General features: G+C 39.6%; 1 protein-coding gene across 1 annotated transcript in view; it reads left to right on the top strand.

Annotated features, from left to right (window-relative positions):
- The window catches only part of Dlg5 (MAGUK family member discs large 5), a 29,442-nt gene that overhangs the window by 4,227 nt on the left and 6,510 nt on the right, over positions 1 to 18,705 (top strand). The window contains exons 8-28 of the mRNA XM_076124693.1: positions 1,391 to 1,536; positions 3,494 to 3,617; positions 3,999 to 4,111; positions 4,379 to 4,485; positions 4,850 to 4,989; positions 5,430 to 5,525; positions 7,000 to 7,161; positions 7,550 to 7,713; positions 8,219 to 8,397; positions 8,880 to 8,959; positions 9,175 to 9,308; positions 10,263 to 10,371; positions 11,257 to 11,347; positions 11,796 to 11,869; positions 13,006 to 13,069; positions 13,978 to 15,923; positions 16,201 to 16,475; positions 16,859 to 17,079; positions 17,477 to 17,706; positions 18,111 to 18,327; positions 18,619 to 18,704. Coding sequence (XP_075980808.1) covers positions 1,391 to 1,536; positions 3,494 to 3,617; positions 3,999 to 4,111; positions 4,379 to 4,485; positions 4,850 to 4,989; positions 5,430 to 5,525; positions 7,000 to 7,161; positions 7,550 to 7,713; positions 8,219 to 8,397; positions 8,880 to 8,959; positions 9,175 to 9,308; positions 10,263 to 10,371; positions 11,257 to 11,347; positions 11,796 to 11,869; positions 13,006 to 13,069; positions 13,978 to 15,923; positions 16,201 to 16,475; positions 16,859 to 17,079; positions 17,477 to 17,706; positions 18,111 to 18,327; positions 18,619 to 18,704 — 4,758 coding nt within the window. The remainder of the gene's footprint in view (positions 1 to 1,390; positions 1,537 to 3,493; positions 3,618 to 3,998; positions 4,112 to 4,378; positions 4,486 to 4,849; positions 4,990 to 5,429; positions 5,526 to 6,999; positions 7,162 to 7,549; positions 7,714 to 8,218; positions 8,398 to 8,879; positions 8,960 to 9,174; positions 9,309 to 10,262; positions 10,372 to 11,256; positions 11,348 to 11,795; positions 11,870 to 13,005; positions 13,070 to 13,977; positions 15,924 to 16,200; positions 16,476 to 16,858; positions 17,080 to 17,476; positions 17,707 to 18,110; positions 18,328 to 18,618; position 18,705) is intronic.

The following is an 18,705-nucleotide window of genomic DNA, read 5'->3' on the forward strand; positions in this document are numbered from 1 at the left end:
TCATGTAACAAACAAAAAAATAATATTGTTGGCTAATTAAAAAAACTTAAATGTCACACATACAAAATAATGAAATAATGTAAACAAAACAGTATCACTCTGTATAAACTATCAAAGTACATCAAACGGTGCGGCAACGTCGCGTGCGCCTCCCGTCCAATAGCAGGACGCTAGAAAAGGGAGGCTTTATTGTGGTAACATTCTTTCTCATTTTAGTTTCATTGATTCGAATATCATATGACTCATGAGCCAGGTGAACGAACTTTACTCGAGTTGATTATGTACAGGCTGTGGAAATTTGTTAATAAAGTTAATTGTTAATAAGTCGGGAATTAATAATAATAATAATAGCCCGCAGGGCACCTCGAGAGCCCGCAGGGCATCTCGAGGCGAGGTGACGGGGAGTAGCGACCCCGCGGTACCTGAGTGCTCCAGGGGGAAGTCACCCTTCCTCATCTCCGGCTTGCCTTAGTTGGCTGGTCGGAGTGAAAACTGACGAGGAAGCGGTCCCCCGCCTCTGGCTTGCCTTCATTGGCCGTCCAGAGTGGAGTCGCGAGAGCAGAGCTCCCACTCTGTTCGGAGGACGGATGCTGAGCGTAAGTGGCTAGTGGGCCAGTGATGCCGGACCCTCAGGGAGCAAGTGATCTGAGTTTAACGTCCAGCGAGGCCTCTCCGTCCTTCAGCCACTCACGTCCCTGTTGCCCCCTTGTTGCATTCTGAGCGACTAGTTTGGGGGGCCCAGTTTGTGAGTTGGCGAGTCTCCGCCTGCCATTTATACGTGTTTTACATTGTTATAGGCAGGCGCCATAGTCCCCGTAGATACATAGTTTTCCAGTCCATCAGCACCCCATCCCCATAGCCCGAGAAGTTTTTTCCCCATTAGTTTTGCCATAGTTCCGCACAGTCCGGTGATTGTCCTTGGGTGCATTTTATAGTGTAAACAGGGATAATCACCGGATTGTGACACCACACATTATTGATAGATTAAAGCTGTCTAAAAAGGGCGTCTAAGTGTTGGCTTCGGCCCCACGCATGCCTTCCAAATGTCCGGGACTCCATAGTCCCGAGATATACAAAAGACATACATAATAATACAAATTGTTGTACTTGACATGACTAAGGACCTCTAGCCGTACCTATACGTTGAAGGAAATAAGCTATTGCAGCGGCACGTTGTATGATAGGATACGGGAATTAACGCGAACACGCATTTTGCCTTAAAATGCCTAACGTTTCGGCGCAGGTTTCACTCGCCGTGGTCGCAGACTTACTCTGCCTGCCTGACAAAATGCGTGTTCGCGTTAATTTCCGTCTCCTATATTATATTAAACATGCAAAGCGAGAGTTTTAAAGTTATGATCACATGATGATTTCACTTTTTTCCCGTCAGATCCGTGAGCGCAACTCGCTGAAGCAGCAGGTGGCGGCCGTGGTGCGGCAGTGGGAGGGCGGCGCCCGCGAGCGCGCCGACATCAAGCGCCTCACGGACGAGCGCAACGCCGCCATGGCCGAGTACACGCTCATCATGAGCGAGCGGTGAGCACCTCTACCTTGTACACATATACGTCAGATCCGTGAGCGCAACTCGCTGAAGCAGCAGGTGGCGGCCGTGGTGCGGCAGTGGGAGGGCGGCGCCCGCGAGCGCGCCGACATCAAGCGCCTCACGGACGAGCGCAACGCCGCCATGGCCGAGTACACGCTCATCATGAGCGAGCGGTGAGCACCTCTACCTTGTACACATATACGTCAGAGCAATTGGCTGAGCAGAGGTGTTGCGGATATTCGCATCCGCAACCGCAAACGCGAAACATCCGCATTAATTCAGATGTTCGCGGATGCTTTGGATATAAACTTCGCATTGGCAACAAGCCTAGAGCAGACATCGAAGGAAGATTACAGGTGTCGTTGTTGCATTCTAAGCTGTCGTAAAAGTAGGCTCTAGCTGGCAGTAGAACATTGTACTCGCGCATAAAAATGTGATCAAATCTATTCTTATACTCGGGCCATTTCAAACGTGCGAACTAAATCTCTCGCTCGCACTTACACATTGTCACATTCTTTTGATTACGACGTAGTTCGCACGTTTGTAACGGCCTTATTGTAGTTAGGTACATGATAAGTAACAAAACTACTGAATGCCTACAGCGTACGCGTGCACGTGTACGTTACGCACCCGTATTCGATGTACAATAACTTTATTCATGTTTTGGGTCAGTATTTGACAGTTAAGTAATAGTTTCTATTAAGAACATGAGATATATTTTACTCTATTAAACAGAGTGATGTAGTGATGATATATTTATGTATGACTACGGTGTTGAGCACAGAGAGCGGGTACTGGGCGAGTGTGCGCAGTGCGGTGAGGTGGATAGCGCGCCGGTCAAGTGCACGAACTTCGCACAGTATGTACACTTTGAGTGGAGTGGACTTTGTTGCTTTGGACCTAACTTCACGGCCGAGAGAATAATTTGAATTTTGCATTTCGTTGAGGAGCGCAGATTGACTATTTTGTAGTATCGAATATTCAAATTGAATTCAACATTCAGGGGATATAATAGAGTGTATTGTATGTCCCTCTTTTTCAAAACAGTTTTATAGCAATGTTACGGAATGAAACCCATCTTCCAACCTTTTTGAATTTGGAAATTTATTTGCTCTTAGAGTTATTAAATAACGCATTTTATTCGCTTCACATCCCCTTTTTAACAATATTATTAGACTCAATTTGCAGACAACAACAATCATTATTGTTTATCAAAGATACCACGTGTAAGATTGTCTGTTGTAAACCTATAAATATGTCCATGGAAAGGTCTTCAATTATACTCTCTCGCTCGTGAAGAAGGCACCATAGCCCGCCGCGTGCTCTTCATACAAGCGTTAGAATTCGCTAGAATATACCTAAACAACGCAACAAAACGCAGTACATGTTCATTGTATTGTCCCATCAATATTCTCGTATACATTGCTTACTAGAACTCATAGGTGTTCTCAAGCTATCGTCATTAAAAGCTTATGAGAAGCTGCCATTTCTGTGTATATATGGTTAATTGTAACATTTCATAGTTCATACTTTCTTTCATTTTAATTTTGAGGTTTGATTTACACTAATTTATGATAAGATCTTTTAGGTATTCAAGTTTTTTTACTGGGATGAGTCATGAATATCATTCTACTGGTTTTAGGAAAATATTTTCCCCACAACAAAAACTCGGTCTTCCGTTACTTTTTTTTTTAATTTTGAAAAGTGCCAGCCGCCTGAAATGAACCGTGCTTTGGACCTGTCACTCAATAGTCTAATACTAGCAGACTATAATGGTCTTTCTTAAAGATGACATTTCCAAACACTGACATAGCAAAAATTTTGGACCTTACAAATCCCGCAACTTGTACTTAGCCACTGTGGTGAAGTCCCTTGCCCAGCAGTGGGACAGAAGTGGAGTAAACTTATGTCTTAACTTAACATAACGATATAATAATATGTTATTTACAGAGACACGGTGCACAAAGAGATGGAGAAGCTCTCGGATGACTTGCAGGCGGCGCTCAAGCGTGTCGCCGCGCTTGAGTCAGCGCTGCAAGCCTCCAGGGAGGAACAGAGGGCTACAGCTTTACAGGTACATACATTACATATAAATATATTTTAGATGCTGAAGTTTTTCGGTTCTACCTACATTAAGATTGTAACATAAGGGTAATGTTAGTAAAAAGATTTTTTTTGTTAACGTTAATGACATTCTGGATTTTCTGTCTTATGAATTGTACCATCTATAATTATTCATAATATATTTCCTTATCTAATTTTCTAAGGAATTTTTCCTTAGAAAATTGTCGTGATGAAACCTTGCATGCCTAAAATATGTTTTATACAATTGAGGACATGCCAGGCCGGTCAAGGCCTAACCCCTCCCTCGTTTGCCCTGCAGTGGGACAGTCATGGGTTAAAAAAATAATAAACTAAAGATTCCTTTAATATTAATTTATGTGTGTTGTGTTAGGCGGAGAGTCTGAGGCGCGAGATCGAGTCGGCGCTGTTGGACCGCGACCGCGCCATCAAGGAGTGCACCGACCTCAAGACGCCGCAGAACACCTCCACACTAGGGAAATCCAGGTACATATACTAAACCGCATTTTTTACCTCTACCGTACAGTTAGCACAAAGTTTTATTGTCGGATTCAAGGTGTTTGCACAAAAGTAATGATATAACTATAAAAAAAAAACGAAATGTGTTGTTTACAAGAATTTATTTGTTGCTAGAGGAGTTAATAAAACTAACTTTTAGTCGAACTGTCAGATAGACTTATAATCTAACAATAATATACTTCTATAGGTAGAGATAAGTGGTTATTTCCTAATTACATGTATTTATTAATATAGACAAGACAACTCAGCGTACCACCACTTGGGGCTAGCAAGTGGCGTGGGCAATGACGGATTCCTCAACGGACAACACTCCAATGATCCATCATTGGATAAGTTGCAAGGTAAATATTGCTACTACATTATTACTCTTATATCAGTATGCAGTAGTATCAGTTTGTTCATAAACTAAACTCCTAATCGTAGTTTCAGTAACCCTAAATTGGTTTGCTTTTATTTGGTGTAATTTTTTTTATTCCAATAAGACGTTTTTTTCGTGAATCCATTTGCACTGGATAGCCATAAATCGATATATACATGCTTTGTGAATTATATTAGAAAGCTCACATTTGGACTCACCTTTAATAAACAACGATCATTTTGATATTCAATATCGTCTTAAGTTATCAAACTTAATCTGTCAATCAATCGTATACGTACGTATTTTCTAACGTACACGTGCACTTAATACGTAACTTGTGCGTGCAGGTCTAGTGGGCATGGTGGCGGACGCGGTGGACAAGGAGCGCGTGGACAACCTGGAGCAAGCCAACCAGGAGCTGGAGCGACTGCGCAAGCAGATCGACCGACTGCAGGCAGAGCTCGCTGATGCACAGCGGGAAGCTGAGGTACATACGACTGAGCTATTCTACCAATCAGTGCAGAGCTTTTCTGTCTTATTAACGTTTTTAAACTCTCGCGACTTGTACATATGTTGTTTTGTCTTGAGTTGAGTAGTGCACATAATCTATTTTGTATTCCGTCTTATGTTGAGTAATGGTCACTTGTTATGACCTATAGTAACCTGCAAACAAACTGTTTTATTTAATATGAGTCAGATTATCTATGACAGAGACTAATATTATAACAATATAATATAACTTTAAACTTGTTGCGAGTGCAAAGTGCGTCGGCCTTATATGGTACAGTAAAGGAACTGGCAGAAAAGTACGAAATACTACATTACTATATATTTCGCCGATTCTATTATTTATCCTATGAAATAGGCCGCCATTTCCATATTTCTGACGGTGACGCTTAATAATTAAAATTTATACAAATGATGCAGGTATCGAAGCGCCGAAGAGATTGGGCGTTCTCAGAAAGAGACAAGCTGCTGCAAGAGCGAGAGAGCGTTAAAGCGCTCTGTAATCGACTGAGAAAGGTATACTTTTAAAATTTTAAGTTTTATTCTAATAGACGTAAAGTTGCAATTATTCCGGACATTCTGTTCTAAAAAGTTATTTTGACATTCATTCCACCTCTATTTGTACAGTGTAAATGGAATCTTAATAAAAGACTATTAACCTCCTGCCTACATTTGTACTACAAATAGGACATAAGACCGGATAAATTTCAAAAAAATATTTTGCCGCTTTTTAAACTGGTAGTTCCAAAACATTTAGATGGTGGCATCTATCGAATATCTAGGTTACTAAATATAGGTAAATGTCAATTGCCGTGTGGTTCCCTTTTTGCGTAATGGCGACAGAAGATGGACGTGTGCCGGTGCGTGCATGCAGGGATAAGTTAATCGATTTGAATCATATTCAAATGTTGGTTCTTATTGGATTTTATGCTATTATTAATAAATTAAGACTATAAAATGATGATGTGCACTGGTAGTTTGATATAATTTTATAAAATATTCAATACACCATGATTTTTTGTTTTATGTCCTTTGCAGAGGACAAATGTAGACAATAAAAGTTTTAGTACTTAGACTTCTGATGTACTTTATACAGTACGTAAGTACATATTTCAACATATTTGTGGCTATTATATGACAATGCCATAGCTTTTTGACCTTGCCGGGGTAAATGCATGGCTGCATCATAGCATTTTTCAGGTTGAAAAGGGTAAACATAAGAGTTATGTCATGCAGCTGCGCAAATATAAGTTGGATTTAGCTTATTTCGGATGATGAAGGAAGAGATGACGACTATGAGGAGGACGATGAGTACGAGGAAATAGAGTCTAAGCACAAGAGGGAGAGAGCAAGCCGTCCAAAAGCTGCTGCACATTTACCCGATCATGGAGCAAAACAGTCGCGATGTAGAAGAGTGAATGTCATAAAAAAACACTGTATTTAGCAAAATATGTGCGGATATTTTTGTTTTACGCCAAACAAGAATAGTTTTTTTCGATTTCCACCAAAAAATAGAGTAGTTTATAGGTATAGGTATTAATGAAACTTGATTGATCCCTTAATTATGTTCCTAATTAACGACTGATTGGTTATCAAGAATTGTTGAAGATGAGAAAAGTTTATTTTGATAGTTTTGTCTGAATGAAGTTTTCCTTTTGTTTTATTTTTAACTTTGTGAGACGGACATATAATTCTGACTATTAAAACAATGTTTAATTTGTGTTATATTCCTTTCCAAAACCCATTGTTTACCTTAAAACTAGTCTATGTCCTACACAAATCACATAGTAATATAGTCACTTTGTCCTACATAAAGGACATAGTGAAAAACCGATTTTCCCGATGAAGGATTTTTTTAACTATTTTTCCTGTATATCATATCCTATTGTCAACACAATACTAAAATTTCAACAGCATATTCCAAAAAAAGGGACCCTGGTAGGCAGGAGGTTAAAATTCAACATCTTCATCCATCCAATATTTGTAACAGGAACGAGATCAAATGGTAGGCGAGCTAGCGGACGCGCGGCGCCACGGTAACAAGAAGTCGTCAGACGGTAAGGAGCTGAAGCGAGTCATGGACGACGATGACAGGAAGGACTGTCGCAGACATCTGCACTCCAGGGACTCCGCCGTTGATGCTGATGTGCAGGTCAGAATAGCTGTTAAGACTACAGACGTATAGGGCTATAATAAACCTTAGATCTATGTTTTAGGACTTAATTTTGAATGACATGTTTCCATGGCAGGTGATAGGATCGAAATCTTACCTAAGCTACTGCCACTACCAAACCTTCTTTTTGAAAGTTTGTTAATAAAAAGCAGAATATTTGGATGATTTTATAGTAATAATAATGCGAAAAAAATAACCTTAGAACTTAATGCTACGAAATTTTATTCACAGTAAAGGGATCCAACTTTTTTCACGGTTTTTTTGTCACGGTTTTCGATTTATTGAGAATTGAAAATGGGGCATTGGTATCGTAAAATCACTTAAAACTGTTATTTTACAGGTAAAATTATTATTTTTTGTTCCGCAGGACTTCGAATGGGAGATCATCGACATAGAACTGCCAGGCTTATCAAAGGACGGTGACCTTGGCTTCGAGTTATCAGGTGGTCGTGAGGAACCGCACTATCCTAACGACTGCAGTCTATATGTTACTGCTGTCAAGAAAGGTTCCGTCGCTGACGGCAAGATCAAGTGAGTAAAGCGTATATTACTTATTGTAGTTTGTTGTTGAATGGGATCTATTGTTTTCTTTCATTTTAGTAGTACTTAAAGTAGTGTTAAAGTGATTTATATAGTTTGCGTCTTCGATATGCATATATATGAGGTTTAGTGACTGTTATAATAAATGAGTAATTTCACTAAAGCAGTCTCCATAAAGTGTCTCCATAAAGTCTTCAAAATACTTATAAATTTCCTTTGAAATTCAAACCGCCGACGTAGAACTGTGTGAGTAGATCGATGTAGACTGCAGGAGACCGCGACCGGAGGCTGTATCCGTAACTTTACTTACGATCTGTCTTCTGTCTGTCTCGCTTGCCAGCTGTTTCATATATATTATTTAAAGACAAGTAACGGTCGCAGTTTTTGGTCGCGATTTTTATCCTTGGCATGGCGCAAAACGTTGGGCGGTCGTTTAGTAGTTTTTGAGCCGATTTTACTACCAAGTCGAACTAATTTCACTTCTATCGTCACCCAGGGTGCTAGACCGCATAATGGAGGCGTGTGGAGTGTGCGTGTGGGCGAGCGGCCAGGCGGCGGGCGCGGCGCTGCGCCAGGCGCTGGCCCGCGCGCCCACCACGCTGCGGGTGCAGCGGGCCCGCGCCGCCAGGTGCCGCCTACTGCTGCCTGACGCCAGGGGACTGGCGCTGTGCCACGGTATGTTATAACGCGGTAGTACGCGATATATGCGGAGTTAGCGATGACATACTATTTGATCGAGTGGTCTTGGTAGAAAGTGAACAGAACGGAGATATGATGCACGGCGCTTAATCAAAGTATAATAGTCCTCAACGAACATACAAATCGTTAATGAGCAACATTGCTCAAGTTTTTCTTCTTCAATAGATATTAAGTCTTCTATATAAATTTTGAAGTCAGTATTTTGAAATAAGATTTCATATAATTTTATCGGAGTATCTCGCTTGCACTGACACATTTTCACATTCCTATGATTCTTTTGATTAGGACGTAGTTCGCGCATTTGTAAAAGCTTAAGAACAGCTGCCAAGCCTATCAAATTGTCAGTGTAACTTAACTTCACCTCAGACGATTGCAATTATTCACGCAGTAAACATAAAATGCTGCGAGTATTACTTCAATCTAATAGTTAGTCTGTATTGTAAACTGTTTGTCTCCAGGTATTTTCATAAGTAAAATCGCCACCGGCAGCGCTGCGGCCAAGGAAAGCAATCTTTACATCGGCGACCGAGTTGTTAGTGTGAGTATTGAGCATTGTCAATTATTTATTAATATTGATATTTTTACATTTTGTTGCCTTAAGTTACACAGAATGTTTGACAGAAGACTTTTGGCCAGCAGTTGAAAAACGTGAAATTTCTACGTTTCGTAGTAAACTAGTTTAATATTTTTAGAAGTTTAACGCATTTATTTATAGTAAATCGGAATATAATGTAAACATGTTTGTATGTGTAGATAAACAACGTGTCGCTAGAGGGCGTGAAGAGCGTGTCGGAGGCGATGGCGCTGCTCAACGAGTGCCAGTACGAGAGCGTGGCGCTAACTCTGCTCAGACCCTTGTACACGTGCTGCAATAATAACAGGGACAGGTATATACAATTAAATCATCAGCTTAGGCTTTCTTCCAAGTATTTTAGAGTCGGCTTCCAACTGTTGGAGACCGCTTCCAGCCGCACTGGATACAAATAAATATAACTTTACATACTGCCTATCGGACCTCCACAACCCAGTTACCTGGGTAACTTAATACCCTTAGGTGAGACTGGTTACCAGACTTTCAAAGTTCTGATTATAGGTAACAACTGTCAAAGACCTTTTTGAAGATTTTTTAGGCGGGTCCCACAATTAAACGTGTCTATTGTAACAAAGCGGAACTTGGACTATATCATATGTTCACCCATCCGCAGAATAATCTCGGCAAGCATAGCTTAACATCAGAGATCAATCCGCGCGACGAGCGTACTGTAGTCACATTTATTTTTTAGGTAATTCTGCGACATGACACTGATTTGTCAATAACATCCAAATTCCGTAACACCGTTTGACACGAGACAATGGTAAAGAATTCGTACTTTACAAACAATTGAGAATAAGTTCAAGATAATTCACTATCAATCTCATATTTTAGTGTCATTCCATCTCTGATGGGGAGTGCAAAAGAGAATCTTTTTAAGATTTAAGTTAACTCTTCAAATTAATTTATTGAGTTTTCTTTGAAATAGTATTGCATCTGCAAAGTGATTGTGCTCATTCTAAATCATCATTTTTCATTTTAAATCTTCGATGAAGATAAAAATGATATCGAGTTACTGTGAAGACCCATGTTTTTATTTATAAGTAGAACGTAAGTAGTAGTTAATCTACGGATCAAATTTAATATATGTAGTACATATATAATACATTAAACTTTTTTTTATTATTTTTATTTTATTTAAAGTCAGTCCCAAAATAACAAAAACAAAAAATCTACACATTAATAGATATCTCCTTAAAACTATGAAGTATAAAAGTAATTATTCATTAAACTCGTGTTATTATTGCAGGTTGTCACTGTACGATCATTCGTTCTCGGACGGCAAGATGGTGAACATCTGCTCGCAGACCGACGAGTCGTATTGTCAGTTTGTACCACCACCACCGCTCGATAATAAGGTAAATATAAACTGTTTCTTTACCTATAGATAAGTATCGGTTGAACTATCGGGCACTTATCCGTAAGTTGTGGACCTGAATAATAAGCCAGTACAATTGTATAACATGATACTGGACCATATTAGACCACATGCAATAATGAGCAAACTTCTTTATGATGAGGTCTCGAGTGCGTTTCATAGGTCACAATCTCTATTTTGAACCTCTAATCCCCGGTTCCTGAGTACATTTAACGGTAGTTTATCTATTCAATAGCGTTTTTTATATGAGTTTAAACGCTACTGAATAGATAAACTACCGTTAGATGTACATAAGATACTGGGGGTAAATGACTTATTATTGTAATTAGTTATTTTTATATGTATAAAAAGCAGGTTTACCTTACCCTATATAAAAGATTTTTTATGAACAACTTAGAAATAAAAACTCTTATAGAATTATATCCTTATTAAAGCATTTTGACGTACTATTTCATAATGAAATGACTCAATTGTAATATTGATACAGTTGATACACATATTTAATGAGTGCATCAGTTTGTAAATACATCAATAATGTGACGTCTGTTGTAAGTGAAAATTGTGTTTTAAATACTAGTCTTGTATCTTATATACAAAATAGTCTTATATACAAAATCTTTACTTTTAATTTTGTGCTTAAGAATGTTCAGATTTTATGAGTATAACAAAATATTTCAGTAATTTGTTTATCTATCAAAGTCAAATTTGGGAAAAGGCGACATATTATGTATGTAAATAAAGTTCAATAATAAAATTCGCAAGCGATGTCAAATCTGGTTCTTTTTGAACTTAGAATATACCTGCTACTAACACAGGAATGTTTAAAAAAGTTATAAAATTTGCTAACTTCTGACTGTATTGTCAGGTGCATATCGACCATGGTATCCCGGATTTTGACGGAAGATACGTGTACCACGTAGCTGCCGGCAGTCAGGGGAAAATACCACAGGAAAGAGGTACGTTCTTTTGTAAACACATTTGAATAAATCAGAAATGTTATTTTTCTCCGTAAATCGTAACTGGTTGAAATCAAATCATTCACCCCCGGTTTCCCAGGTACATTAAGCGGTAGTTTATCAATTCAATAAAGATACATTATTAACTAAGTTTTTTCCTTGAAAGTTTTCTTCAAAATCTTATTTCTGTATCGTATCCGAAACATATAATAATATGATGTAATATCATTCGGAATCGAGATCTCCCATGCTGTGAATTTCAATCCTTACATATCTTTTCTTACACTTAAAAAATAATACATATTTTACAACAATAAATAAATAAAATAAACGTAACATTTCTATCACACAACTGATACGAGAATAACGAAAACAAACCGTACTCAACGCTATCAGATAGCCGATAGTATTGATAAGTGATAACCACTGATAATTGATAACGTCGCAGGCACATGGGACATGATCCGCGGTAAGATCGAAGCGGTCACTGGACGCAGCAAGTCGAAGGATAAACAAAATAAGGTAAGAATGTTATTTTTGTGTTAAAATATTGTAGGATTAAAGTAGAGTAATACACGAACTATCTCTAATCTCTTTAACTATATGTTTAAGCTCCCAAGCTATGTTTTTTTTGTCTGACTTGTGTTTAAAATATGCTTGCAGCGTCATTGCTCTCAAAAAAGAACGTTTAATGTACCAAAATTGGTCCACCTTTTTTTTCACATTATCCATTGTTTGAGAGGTCAAATTGAAGAAGTATAAGTGCTATGGCTTGGGTATTCTACGGGTATACTTAATTTCTAGTAGTTGGTTTTGTCAGCGAATGCTCTGTGGTTAATACAAATTAGATTAATTGCAAGCTATATACATTATACATAGAGGAAATTCAAAGCTAGATCGCTAGAAATGTTCTTTACTTTGTAGATCAGATCTTTTCATAGATATATTCGGTAATTTCCAAAAAAATTACATATTATTGGCCTACAGAATCCAACTCTACTATTACAGTGAATTGAAAGTCTTATAAGATTTTTACCGACTACACGGATGATATATTTTAAGTACAATAAAATCGCGTGATATTGCCACGTAATGTTTTGTTATTGTTTGATAACTAATGACTCATGTTACTACATCTACCACGTTGATACTTGATGACTAAATCTATATACTAATATCTTATTGCAACTCTGTTTGTCCCGCCAATCTTTTACTCCAATAACTGAACCAACTTGGATAAAATTTACAGTGAGATAGATTAGTTGCCAACTACATTCCGTGGCGCAGTGATTTAGGTCGCCACGCCGCTACTATTGCCTCGGGAGGTCGTGTTTATTTACACACGGAACAATGATTTAATTTTGTGCCATCTACAAATAATTGTTTCGGGTCTGGTTGTACTTTGTGTTCGTTGTTTGTATGTTTGTAAAAGTCCCCGCGACTCAAGAGAAATTCTTAGTGCGGGAATTATCTTTTCTTTAAGAAAAAGAAACAACGTATTTGGAATGATTACTATCACAGATCACTCTCAATGAAAATCGAATCGAGGTTTGTTTCGTTCGTTCATATCGTTTCCCTCATAATATTTCAGTAAAAAACGCAGGTAGTTCTGCGTGCATAAGTTAGTATAGATAATAAACAAGCGTTTTATGTTATAGGTGCCCGAATCAGACGCTATAGCGGAGTTGGACTCTGTTATAGACAGTTATCATGGGAAGACGAGTAAGTAACACATATTATTTGATTAAATACATACATGCAAACATACATACATACATAACATAACATCAAGTCTTGTATAACTGAAGATGTAGGCAGAGTCGTATGAGATACGCCCACGTTTTACCATTTACAATGTTATTATATTATCTTTAAATAATCAGTATTATTTATTTCATTGAGTGGAGTTTTCGAGTTGGTTATAAGCTATTGCATTTTTCCAATATCAATTAGGGTATTCAAAATTACTGAGCTCATCGTCGATTAATTCGTAACCCATGTTACTTGAGACTAATGAAAGGAACAAAGTATGGGTTGTATTTTTTTTTAAATTTCATACCAATTTTATCAAGTGGCGAGGAGGAGGCCTATACTCAATAGTGGGTGGAAACGGGCTAATTAGATAGATACCAATTTTAATCCTCCCATAGATCTACCCTCTAGTATATTAAGATTCGAGTGTATTATCAAAAGTTAAAATATTTGCATAATGAATCAAACTTCATTATCGTTCAAGTTAAAGTAGCACAACAAAGAATTAAATACATTGATTTGCACTTAAGATTATCGAAACGTACAGATGTCCATGACACATGGTATAATGATTCATTATATTATAGATAATATTATAAACATTACCGGTAAATGTGATATAATAACTACGGCTTTGTTGTGATAGCTTGCGATAATTTGAATCCGGTTATTTTTATTTATGATTTTGAGGAATTTTGAATTTATTGGTATTACCAGATTATAATCAGTTGCAAATAAGGTCATTGATAAATTGATCTTTAAGTTACCACACAAGATTTTTGCTCATACTAACCATACTAAATTGTGTTTTCCGTGTAGTTTATAATGCTAAATGTGCTAGTTATCACCTTATAATATTCTGTTTTTATTGTTTCCAGTTAAGGAAACAGGCAGCGTACTAAAACGTTCGCGGCGAAAGAATAAAGAGTCTCAAAACGACTCTAAAAATGGCGGCACTTGGCCTAAAGCGCGCGCCAACTTTATACTAGAGGAAAACTCAACAGGCACTATCGTACAATCACGCTCGAGGAAAGAGAGGCCCGCTCTCACCATCCTGCTCAGTCCGCCGACAAAACTACCCCCTGAACCGCAAAGATCAAACACTAACCGCAACTCCAATCCCATACCGCTAGGCCACGCCCCTTTGACCCACGTCACCGCCCCCGCTAGGCATTCAGTCTACAAGTCCATAGAATCATCCCCAGCTATCGAACACTTTCCCAAACCCGCCCCTTTAGCCATCCACAACCCCTTCGCTTCACCAAACAGTATGAACTTCGAGAAAATTCGCACATTAGAAAAGGACAAAATGTCCATCAGTGATTACTCAGAACATGACGTCACACCCAACAGACTGAGCTTAGTACTAAACCCTTCCGACGACTCGTTGGATTATCAACCAGTGACCAGAAACCGAACCAAGAGCCCTCACTCCCTTGACTTCATGGTGAACAAGGGGCCAAGCTCTCTGGACTTCGTCACGCGCAAATCACCCAGTTCTCTCGACCATTCGATAAAAAACCACCCAGGGAAGGATTTACTAGAGCAGTACTACTCCAACAAAAAGTCTTCATCGCCTAAAACAGTGAACAAGTATCCTTCGGACAGCGACAGCTTCGGACCTGACAGTTTGAACAGTAACGCTAACTTTCCTATGACGGGCACGTTACCTTCACAGTCCAGACTACAGAATCAGTACTACAGGGGACCTTTTGTGAACTCTAATCCTCACACGTCGAGCAGATACCCTCATCTCGCGAGCCCAACCAATATTCCTCAGAGCCAATCAGGAGAAAGTATCGGAACCAGCTACGACATGCACTCGTTCACGTCTCATACGCACAACATGTCAGACCTCCAACCAGTCCCTAGAACGACTAGAGGAGGGGACTACCACCATACATACGAAGGGGGAACATTCCCTCGTAAAAAAGAAAACCAGAGGTTTCGTATCCCATCAAATCCAAGTGTGACTTCAAAAAACTCTGCCGGCAAGCTTAGCACGGGTTCTATAGAGCGTAGCTCTGAACGGAACTCCCCGATGCCGACATTTCACGTGGAAGTCTTGAGTCCGGGGAGAGGTGCTAAGCAATTGACTCACAAGACGAGAAACTCTATGCCTGAGTATTGCGGTTTGGGCTGGAACAAGCCTTTACCGGGGGAATTGAGACGAGTACACATAGATAAAAGCCAGCAACCGCTCGGTATACAGATCTACTGTCCACCGAGCAGCGGCGGTGTGTTCGTGTCGACTGTAAACGACAACTCTCTTGCCAGCCAAGTCGGTCTTCAAGTGGGGGACCAGCTCCTAGAAGTATGCGGTATAAATATGCGATCGGCTACTTATAAGTTAGCCGCTAGGGTATTAAGACAAATAGGCAACTCCATAACAATGTTGGTGCAATACAGTCCTGAGAAATATAAGGACGAAATCGAAGTTCCTGGTAGCTCTTCGTCGGGGGAGAGCTCGCACGATGAGGAGGTGTCGTTATCTGGGTCGCCTACACCGAGGAATTCTCCAGGTCCTCAACAGAGTATAAGGATGGAGGCGCCTTCGACTGAAGTAGCGACGTTAAGACAGTCGCAAGCGAGCAAAGACCTGCCAAGATTTCTTCTGATAGAGATGAGGAATTGTTCGGACTTAGGTATAAGTTTGGTGGGCGGGAACGCTGTGGGTATATTCGTGCATAGCGTTCAGATCGAGAGCCCCGCGTACAACGCAGGTTTAAGAACTGGTGATCAGATACTCGAGTACAATAATGTGGATTTGAGGCGGGCGACTGCAGAACAGGCTGCTTTGGAGCTTGCGAAGCCGGCTGACAAAGTGAGTACTAATTGTTTTGGTTGTAATTTTTTTACATTGTGTAGATCGAGTAATTTTTTTAGAAGTTCTAAAATTAATATGTTTACGAAAACAATCTAAGAAGGCAAAACACCAAATCACTTTTCTAAGTAACGTGCGTATTACAAATGTCGTGATTTGCATGCCTTGGCCTTTAAACAATCTCTTGAAAGACTCGAGACTTAGCCCCTATAGTGGGAATAGACTAATAATAATAAGAATAAGTTATATTATAAACAACTACTATCTATCTTTTCAGGTATCCGTTCTAGTCCGTCACGACTTACAACAGTACCACGAAATAAAAGACAAGCCAGGCGACGCGTTCTACATCCGCGCGGGCTTCGACCGTTGTGCTAAAATAACATCAATAGGCATGGACCCTATAGACGACTTCTCTCTATGGTTCCGCAAGGATGAGGTGTTGTTCATAGACAATACGCTGTTTAATGGCTCGCCTGGACTGTGGAGGGCGTGGCAGCTTGACTGTAAAGGCGCTAAACGACAGTGGGGAACTATTCCTAGTAAATTCAAGTGAGTATCTTTGAGTACTTTTTAGTTGTGGTAATGAGCTAGATAGACCTCAAATCTCTGTGATATGGGTGTTTTTATACATCATCAAGTCTACCAATTTTCAGGAGACTATTGCGATGAGATTTTGCTAATATTGTGACCCAAATTAGTTCCAGGAATGTAATAGTAATTTGTTTTAACAAACTTTAATGTCCAAACGACCATATACTAAATCAGAAATTCCCGTATTATACCGATTACTTCTCGTAGGGTCGATCCATTACGCATTTTGCACCTAAATATACCAAACAGGTCTACTCTTTAAAATAGTTTCTCACTGAATCAAGGCAAGGTACGATAAAATAGAAAAAGAAATACTCACCCAAATAAATGTAAAAATTCAGGGTTGAAGAAATTCTTCGCCGCTCGATGGGTACACTAGAAAGCGAAGCACAACGCAGGGCTTCTACAACGGCTCGGCGTTCATTCTTCCGCCGCAAGAAGCACCGGGACAGCAAGGAGCTGGCTTCCTTCTCCAACACAGAGCTAGGATGCTGGAGCGACTCCGGCACCCTCGCTGATGATGTACCGGTGCTGTCCTATCAGAGGGTCGAGAGGTTACACTGTGAGTATACTAAAGGCATGTATGTTGTTCTGTTTTTTTATTATTATTTTATGATTTTAGTATTTTCGATTTTTTATAAAAAGTATGTGATTTGTGTATAATAATGGGATCGTAGTGAATTATATGTTATTATTTATGATTTTTGCGTGTTGTTATTATTTGGGTGTAAAGTGGAATTAATGGGGGAGTCGTAATTTTGTTGCTTTTGATTTTTTGATTCTGCTTAGTTTGAGTTTTATACACATAGTGGGTAGTGGGTATCATATTTTTATAGATTTTTATTTAAATGCTGGTATTCAGCATTAGTAGTGGTGACAGTTCTAGTACAATATTATTCATATTTATCATCGTAACATCGACTTAAAATACAAAAGCTAAAGTGTATGTTGGTATGCAGACGGCACGCAGCGGCCGGTGGTGGTGCTGGGCCCGCTGTCGGGCGCGGTGGTGGCGCGGCTGGTGTCGGACTGGCCGCACGCCTTCGGGGCCCCGCGCCCCGCCGCGCTGCCCGTGGCCGGCGCCGCGCCCGCACTCGCCCGCGGCACGCACCTGGAGCCGCGGCTGCGGCCCGACTGCACGCACATCGACTGTATCCCGTTGCACAACATACGGGAACTCGCCGAGAAGGTACCACGACTTTATGTTTACATTTCAAATTATACATTTCACCTACTCACATTACCATTAACCGTATCTCCCCTATTTCGATTGTAACATACCCAACAACAATCCAATGGAACAGATTACTCTAGAATAACATTCGCCATCAAATCGATGGCGTGACCCAATAATAACTAAATACATTAAAGTTAATAAAACATCGATCACCAAAACACCCATCTTTCCATAAATTAGAATTTTTTAAACTTTCACAATTACAAAAGTTCATTTAGTACATAACCTAAACAAAATTTTAAAGGATGTAATCATATTATGCACTACCACGACAAAATGTTCAATACATCCTTTATAAAATACATCACAAACATACTCAAAAAATCTGTCTATTAAAAGATCCGTTTCTTCTCCAGGGTATCCACTGCATACTAGACATAAGCGTGGCAACGATAGAGAAGCTGCACAAACAACAAATATACCCTATCGTGCTGTTCATAAAGTTCAAATCGTTCAAGCAAATCAAAGATCTCAAGGACACGCGACACGCTGACAAAGTGTCCGCTAAGGCTGCTAAGGAAATGTACGAGCATGGACTTAAAGTTGAGAATGAATATAGGAGTTACATATCAGGTAAGAGGCAGTGATTTTCTTTTAGTAAACCCACGGAATACACTAAGGTGTTCCGAATTTTACTCGAAATGACGCTCGTCATTTCGGACATATATGTCACCACATATGTAAAGCGAAACTACCCGGCTTCGCTTGACATGTCTTTGGCTTTATAGCAAGCGAAAGTTGTAGTTCATATCATTGTAGAAAAACAGAAAATTAATAGATTTATGCCTCATATTTGTAGCAAATGCAATGATCAGTATCTTATGCATTTTGATAAGATTTTTATTGTTTACTTTACATTTCCAGCGGAGATCCCCGCAGGCGTGAACATCGCGTACACGTGCACGCAGATCAAGGCGGCCGTGGAGGAGGAGCAGAACAAGACGCTGTGGG

Source organism: Anticarsia gemmatalis, chromosome 16 (genome assembly GCF_050436995.1).
Source record: "Anticarsia gemmatalis isolate Benzon Research Colony breed Stoneville strain chromosome 16, ilAntGemm2 primary, whole genome shotgun sequence".
Classification (NCBI taxonomy): Eukaryota; Metazoa; Arthropoda; class Insecta; order Lepidoptera; family Erebidae; genus Anticarsia; species Anticarsia gemmatalis.